We start from the raw sequence: 8,809 nt of genomic DNA on the forward strand, positions 1-8,809 counted from the left end.
AAAAAAAAAAATAATCCATTCACACAGTCACACACATCTCACATGATCACACACATCCCTTCGGGCCAGATCAGACTGAGCGCGGCTGGCAGACATTCCTCACAGCAATAGCGACCCGAAACGAGCTAGATCATAAACCACCAGCAGCTGACACACACACAAACATTACACACTCGCATTTACACACCCCATTACAGCGGTGATGCAGTCTTAAAGAAGCTCCCCACCGTGCGCACATTTAGCAGCTATAAAGTACAAAACCGACGGCAACGAATGATCGTCTGTCTCCGTGGGGCACAAAGAGAGAGAGTGGGGAGATAGGAGAAGACTTGGTTTCCTTTTTGTTTTTTTTTCCCTGAGTGAAAATGCAGATTGTTTTTCTGCCTCTGAGTAAGAAGATAAGGAGATTAGTATCCACTTGTAGTCACCTGCCCATGGTACTTCTACCTTCAGCAGGAGCCATGAAGGAACATGTCAAGAAGCTAAAGCAATCACTGCAGATTTTCCCTGCTTCAGCACGCATGATCTAACACACCAAGAGTTCTGTAATTAGCCGCCAGGCTCCGAGTTATTAGCAGGGCTAAGAGTTGTGTGCACGACATAGTGTTAAGTGAAATTTTTATGTTTTTTAAATTTCCTCATTGAGTAAGATGTTTTACATTACGCTCATACTGATCAATACAGATTCTTAGTTCCTTTGCCCATAGTTACGATTCACACACACATTTCAGGGAAGTCACATTCTGGTCAAACCTTCCTTGACTTTTTTGACACATTCGCTGATAACAAAAAAAAAAAAAAATTACAGTGGCTCAAACCAATAGTTTTATGGAGGAAACTGACTCAGTGTGAGTCAACATAAATGTGCCAGACCACATACTAAAAATATTTACCCACCAGACTGTCATAATGAGTGACAGGACAGGACATGCTATTGTAGAAAAATAACGGGTATGGAGGTTGTGTAAAGTGGAGTTACCGTTAGCGAAAGTGGATTGTTTTCCAAAAACAACACAGTATGAAGCGTTTTCTTCTCCATATACACTATATTGCCAAAAGTTTTGGGACACCCCTCCAAATCACTGAGTTCAGGTGTTGTTTTTCAGGGGTTGGGCTCGACCCCTTAGTTCCAGTGAAAGGAACTCTTAATGCTTCAGCTTCATACCAAGACATTTTGGACAATTTCATGCTCCCATCTTTGTGGGAACAGTCTGGGGATGACACCTTCCTGTTCCAACATGACTGTACACCAGTACACAAAGCAAGGTCCATAAAGACATGGATGAGCGAGTTTGGTGCACAGAGTCCTAACCTCAACCCCACAGAACACCTTTGATGAATTAGAGAGGAGACAGCGATCCAGGCCAAAACTGGGACGTCTGCCTTCACATGCACATGAATGTAATACGGAGTTGTTCCGCCCTTTGCAGCTATAACAGCCTCAACTCTTCTGGGAAGGCTTTCCACAAGGTTTAGGAGTGTGTTTATGGGAATTTTTGACCGTTCCTCTAGAAGCACATTTGTGAGGTCAGGCACTGATGTTGGACGAGAAGGTCTGGCTCACAGTCTCCGCTCTAATTCATCCCAAAGGTGTTCTGTGGGGTTGAGGTCAGGACTCTGTGAAGTTCCTCCACACCAAACTCACTCATCCATGTCTTTATGGACCTTGCTTTGTGCACTGGTGTGCAGTCATGTTGGAACAGGAAGGGGTCATCCCCAAACTGTTCCCACAAAGGTGGGAGCATGAAATTGTCCAAAATGTCTTGGTATGAAGCTGAAGCATTAAGAGTTCCTTTCACTGGAACTAAGGGGCCGAGCCCAACCCCTGAAAAACAACACCTGTGCTCAATGATTTGGAGGGGTGTCCCAATACTTTTGGCAATATAGTGTACCACTGCATTTTGAAACTTTCTCCTGGTTGTAGTTACAAACTACTCTCCAAGCTGCTGTTGAGATTTTATCAGTTCTGTGGTATACTAGTGTTATAATGCCCAATAATGTGTAGAACTGTGGGCATTTCTGATGATGCAGTAAGTTGTAGCAGCGTCCATGATAACGCTAAGTATAAAATAATACTAGCGAGGCCTAAATGAGCTAAACAGACAGAATGCGACGTGTAATACAGATGTTTTTACGCAGATGACAGGTGTGCGTTCTCTACACGTTAATAAGAGTGTAAACCTTTTTTACAGATTCTTCTCATCCTCATCAGCTAAAGGACAGCTTTTTTACACTTACTTTTTAAAACATTTTATTAAAGCACCTAATCTACACTGCTTTGCTCTAACCGACAGTCTAACACTCTCTCTGTCTCTCTCTCTTTACTCTGAAGTTTGTCGAACTTCAGCTTCCTTTGAAAGCTGATCTTTCGGCCTCTTTTGAAAATTGTCCTTGACCCAGGAGAAATGCAACTCAACTCCAGCTTTGAAGTCGAATGGATGTTCTGGCTTTCACAAAAGCACTCTGTGCTCTGGTAATACAATCTAATGCACGGAGAGAAACTATGTAGTGATATGCACTGACCAAGGTCGACTCGTTTCTGTATAAATACGACTGATTAAATCCTGTCTGAGGGACTGAGTGATTGACTGCTCAGACACTTTTGATGCACTCATTTTTAAGAAACAGAGGGAGTTGAAAAATCTCACTTGGAAAACCAGGCTAGTGTTGAACTTGTGACAGACAAGCCAAGACCTTGGAATTATCCCTTACTGCCTGCCAATTCTGTGGATTTTAACAAGTCCTGACCTTCGATAAGTCAATGGAAAAGACTTTATTATGTAAATATATTCTTAAATATCATACTTACATATATTCAGTGACATGTAAAATACAGACGCTTATAACTCCTAAGAAAGTCTTGAAGAATTAATGACAAATCATAACATCATGAGCATGCCCACCGGTCAGTTAAAAGCTCCAGGGCGCTGCCCAATGCCGTGTTTTGGTTGTCGAGGCTTGGCTAAAAATAATATCAAACGGAACGGAATCAGGTGAGGCAAGCTAGTTAGCTAGCACGTTAATGCAGAGTAATGTGCATAGGCACCTTAAAGAACATAGAACATAGGCATTATCTATTTTTAAGATTCAGCACTTTTTGTTTGTAGGGTTGACATTAAGCCAGGAAGTTGTTTCTGTTGAAAGATGTATTCTGCCCTCACCATGCACATACAGGATGTAACTGTGGTTAGATTCGATATCCTCTCTATATGTCACAGTAAGCTGGCTGGGTAGTAAGTAGGAGAGTTATTTGATGGACTCAACTTTTCATAGCCTTAGAACCAAAGGAAAGCAAAAATCTGTGAAGGAAATCTGAAATGAAATCTGTTTTTCTTCTTCTGATCTGTCCAACAATGTGCCATAAATACATGCGTGACCCTGTGTTTATAAATATAAATCTCTACCTTTTTGCTTTTTCCCCTGATTAAAAATAACATTGTTATGAAACTGCCACAATCAGATGTTTGCCCACTCGTGCACAGACACACAAACAACAGCTATGACTTTACATACATACAACAAATACACCTTACAAATGATGCACATAATAATGTATGCAGTTTAATTGCTTTTTTTTTTTTTTACATGCACGCACACACACACACACTACTGTTGTGTACCTTGTAAAGTTGTCCACTCTTGTCTCCGAGGAGTGCAATGGTGTGGCCAGCCTCAGTTGCTACAGCGACGGCGGTGAGCTGCGTTTCCCAGGTGATAGCGGGCGTGGCCTGGAGGGGCACTGAACTGGCGATGGGGCTAGGGGTGTGTTCACCTCCGCACGGGTACTCGGACACAGATGTCTGTACACACACACACACACACACACAGTGAGATGACACGCTCAGTCCAGTGTTTTATTCTCAGTCACGGCATTTTGCATCACATCACAATGGCAGGCTTTGTTCTTAAACTGCAGGGGTTTCCAATCTGATGTTTTCCCTTTTACAGCAACACACCAGATGTTGTTCACTCCTGTCCACGTTGGTCACTCTACTTTTGTGCTTGTTTAATGTTTGACCATGTTTGACCAGATCATCACAGCAGTAACTGACTATTAAATATTTCACAAAATGGAGGTAAAAATCAAACATTAAACATTTTGTCTCTCTTTACATGTCCTGATATATAAATGTATAAATATCAGGCATAACATTATGACCACCTGCCTAATATTCTGTTGGTCCCCCTTTTGCTGCCAAAACAGCCCTGACCTGTCCTGCACTGTGTATTCTGACACCTTTCTATCAGAACCAGCATTAACTTCTTCAGCAATTTGAGCAACAGTAGCTCGTCTGTTGGATCGGATCACACGGGCCAGCCTCCCCCCCCCACGTGCATCAATGAGCCTTGGCTGCCCATGACCCTGTCTCCGGTTCACCACTGTTCCTTCCTTGTACCACTTTTGATAGATACTGACCACTGTAGACCGGTAAAACCCCACAAAAGCTACAGTTTTGGAGATGCTCTGATCCAGTGGTCTAGCCACCACAATTCGGCCCTTCATCAAACTCGCTCAAATCCTTAGACTTGTCCATTTTTCCTGCTTCTAACATCAACTTTGAGGACAAAATGTTCACTTGCTGCCCCATATATCCCACCCACTAACAGGTGCCATGATGAGGAGATACTCAGTCTTATTCACTTCACCGGTCATAATGTTATGCCTGATCGGTGTAGATATATAAAGCAATAAATCCATTAGCTCTTCTTTTCATATTTTTGGGAAAACCTTTCTCAGAAAAACTCTTAGATTTTCAGTATTTTCAGGTTGTTGTTATAAGCTGAGGGACAGTTTGGCTGAAAAGTGGTGCACTGAGACAAAACAAGCAAAAAAAAACCCACAAAAAAATCTACTGTTCCTAGCCAAAAACAGATAGTTGTTTGGTTTCCGTCTGATCGTCCTCTGTGAGTTATCTGTTGTGTACGACAGAGTTGGTGACGTGATGGTTTACACAGCCACTTTCTCAGACCGGCGAGGAAACGGAGGTCGCTGTATTATGATTTAGGGCGAGTTTAGAGGGCGGAGGTTGTAAAAATCCAGCCTATATTTTTTTTGGAGAGGGACGAGAGCGATAAGAATGAGAAGCTTGAATTCCAAATGCATTTTAATCAGAATTTTGAACAAGGCAATCCAGTCAGACGATGAGAAATTAGACCCAATTTCCTCGTAACCCTCCTGTCCGCCTCATACAGGAGTCTGGACTCGTGACAGGTGAAGTTTAGTTCTTTTACTTTAGAGGAGATTCACACGGTCAGTGTAACTGACAAGTAAAAGTGTAGGCCCCAAACCTCATAGTTAAATCATTACCCACTCACCTCAAACCGTGATCTGATATCTCAAACAGACTTCTTTATGTGATTTCTGACCTTGTATGACACATTGATGCCTCAAAAAAATACATGGAGGTAGCAGCCATCACTTTCTTTCTCAGCACACGATCGTCTATCATACAAAATTTAAATATATTGTATTTTTCAACACGCGCAGATTTTGCTATATATGGCACTTTTTATGTACAAATAATAGCAAGTTACTCAAATTCTGTCTTGTGATGATTTATGACGCAGCCTGCACAATGCTAAACTGGAGGATATAATCTTCTCTTACTAGATACATAAAGCCTGGTAACTGCAGTGCAACACCAAATCAGCAAACTTCAGACACAAACCATGGCTGGCTGATGGATTATACCTGGGGATGAAAATAAGGGAAATTCCATTTGGTCCAAACTCTAACTTTAATCTTTTTACTGCATAGTGTAAGGCAAGCGATTGTCCGTATAAATCCTCAAACCTGCCTCTGAAACTCTGTGCGCTGTGCACTTTCCCTGTATGCAAAGTGAATAGACGCTCTGCGATGTGACTGAGAAATGTTTGCAAATTAACCCCGAGTAGATGAACGTGTAACCTCCTGTTCCCTCGCTGTGCCAGCTGCTGACTCCAAATGCCTCCTTGACCTCAGCCGGCAAGGGGGGGAAAAAACCCTCCGAGACATAGCACCGACTAATAACGATTAATAATTCAGGTAGAATGTTAAATATTAAGTGTAAAAGGATGACCAAAAAAAAAAAAATAAAAACAGGTGTGGAGTGAAGCTGCTTACAGAAGCTTCCAGGATCCCTGCACCCACCCTGTACCCGGAGGGAGGCACCATCAGGTGCTATTCATCTCGCTCTGAGACGTGAATCAATACAATCATTAGGAGTTAAGGAAAATAAAAAGGAAGGAAGGGCAAAACACACGTGACTCCTTAAGCCTTTTTCGCCTTTGTGACATCCACACCCACTCACCTCATGGTAGCTAAACGTGACGCCTACTTTATGCTTGACGGATTTATCCTTGCCTGAGGAGTCCCAGAGGAAGGCAGTGTAATAAGGGTTCATATGGGTGTTCACTTTGGCACTCGGTAATCATGTGTCATGCATGTGAAATTTTTTGATCACTTAATCATTTCACATTCAATAGCCAAAGTATAGAGCAGGTTTAAAGAAGTCAGAAGTGCAAAAAAAGCATAAATCTCTCAGAAAACGGTCTATACTCTATGTGTGGGACGACCATACTATCTCTCTTGTCAGTCACTCATAGCAACAATAGCCAAAGGTGTGTCCGTGAGCTAGTGTATGCACAAGATGGGGGAGGATAGGAAGGTGCTTTCCTCTGAGTCACAGCCTCAGCAGCCATTGGAAAAGATGCATTTGGCTGGCTTCACATGTCTCCTAGGAAGTGTGTCACAAAATCCCTGCCTCAGCGTGAGGCACGTTTCCCTGACCAACAAGTGCTGCTCATGTGTCAGTTTGTTTTGAGTCAACTCCATCTGCTTTTGTTTGTCAAGCTAAGTTCTGTTTCTGGTCCTCTCCTTGGTTAAGTGGATCAGTTTAGTCTGTTTATACTCTGCTGTTTCCTTGTCTCCGAGTGACGAGTGTGTATTGTTATGTCGGGTGTCCGGTTTTGTATTCTGCGTCCGTGTTTATACCCGTCAGTCACCTGCCTTATCTTTTATGCTTGATGTGATCTGCCTGTGTTTTGAGTCAAGTCAATGACTATGATTTCTGGATGACCCCTAATAAACATCGCTCTGATTTGCGTTCTTGCCTTCGCTGACCACGCGTTACTCAGACATGTGGACAGACTCAAGGCAAAAACCTGTAGTTTTGCTCGATGATGATTTGCTTTTCAAAATATATACTGCTGGACAAATTTCCTTTGCACACCCAATGGTGTAGGGAGAATTTGGGGGTCAGTGGGGATACGATGATGCTTCTCAGATGGTGTGGGGGAAAAATAGTATTTAAATACTTATTGTCAACGGATTTAAAAATGTATTGGTGGCAAATATAACCATAATGTTCTGGGTTACTGATCAGAAGCTCAGAGGTTCAAGCCCCAGCACTGCCAAGCTGCAACTCTTTGGGCCATTGAGAAAGGATCCTTAATCTTCTTCCCTCCAGGGGAACCGTATGACTGACCCTTTGCTCTGACCCCAGGCTATGATATGTGAATAAAGGAATTCCACTGTGCTGTAACATATACGTGACAAATAAAAGCTGCTTAACAAGTTACTCCACCATTCAGAAGGTGAAGCACAAGGTTGCAATAGCTCAGAAACTCACTTTCTTCTAACCTTACAAAAATTTTTTCCCCAGTGAAGAGACGGGTCAGTGGCTGCAGAATTCTAATTCTAATTCTGCAGAATTCTAATAATAAAGCACTGGTCTATATTTTGCAACTGAAGATTATATTCTGTTCCTCTTTCTCCTTGTCTGAAGCCATCTAAAAACTTGCATGCTTGCTTCATTTGCTGAGATAATGCTTTAAATGTGCCTAAATCATCCACCTCATCATGATTAATGTGACAGATCACACTGCTGCGCAAACAATGTAAAGCGGTCGCCTTCTTGAAAAATGGAGAAAATCATTCTTCTTTATCTCCGTGTGTCTCTTTTGCTCTTTTTTTCCTTTTATATCCTGCATTAATAATTAAAGCAAGCCATCATCTTTCATTACATCTCTTTTGTTTGACTGAGCACCCATAACAGACAGGCAGTGAAGTGGAGCTACTGTTACAACCCAGAAGCCGATCGTCCTGAAGTGCGTTATTCCTCTAACACCGGAGAAATCATTACAGGTTTTGTTTCAACTAATGAACGCTTTTTATCCATTTAGAGTCGCATTTAATCTTGTGTGCCATGAGACAAGTACCTGTTATCACTTATATTACAGAAGCTGTAAACACTTGTTCTCTCTTTGCTCTCTGTCTTAATGTTAATAAGACAAAAACTCTTGAAGACTTTCCTGTGGTGGAAAAACGTCCCGAATCTGGAGACTCCTCCCATTAAAGATACACGCCTCTTACATCACCACTGTGCCTAAAACAATACATTCATTAATCTGTTTAGATGACAACCATGTGAGTCCCTGTGAATGAGCTGTTACCATAGTAACAGTTATTAAAATTAATCACCTTCTGACCAATCAGAGTTGATCATTCAATAGCTATGTGATACAAAGGGTATATTCTCCTAAAAAAACCCCACCACACACACACACACACGCACACACTCCCCTGTTTATACTGGTATTGTGCCAAGCATTACTGGGAGGTGTGTGTTCTAGGTTAGTGTTACTCTAAAACTGCAGCTGTTCAGTCGGCTGACAGACAGACAATAGCTGGGTGTAGAGAAAGAGGGGCGGCTGCTGAGCGCTGGCATACGATTAAAGTCGGCTCGGAACACACACACACACACACACACACACATGCAATTGTATGCACATCGAGACTCACGGCACTACTACTATTCCTTTCACACTT

At 42.2% G+C, this 8,809-nt stretch overlaps 1 protein-coding gene across 2 annotated transcripts in view; it reads right to left on the minus strand.

Annotated features, from left to right (window-relative positions):
- Positions 1-8,809, minus strand: part of plxnb3 (plexin B3) — a 119,474-nt gene that overhangs the window by 40,975 nt on the left and 69,690 nt on the right. For both annotated transcript variants that reach the window (XM_058389107.1, XM_058389106.1), the window contains exon 3: positions 3,621-3,800. In XM_058389107.1, the coding sequence (XP_058245090.1) occupies positions 3,621-3,800 (180 nt within the window). The remainder of the gene's footprint in view (positions 1-3,620; positions 3,801-8,809) is intronic.

This window comes from Hemibagrus wyckioides, linkage group LG05 (assembly GCF_019097595.1).
Source record: "Hemibagrus wyckioides isolate EC202008001 linkage group LG05, SWU_Hwy_1.0, whole genome shotgun sequence".
Classification (NCBI taxonomy): domain Eukaryota; kingdom Metazoa; phylum Chordata; class Actinopteri; order Siluriformes; family Bagridae; genus Hemibagrus; species Hemibagrus wyckioides.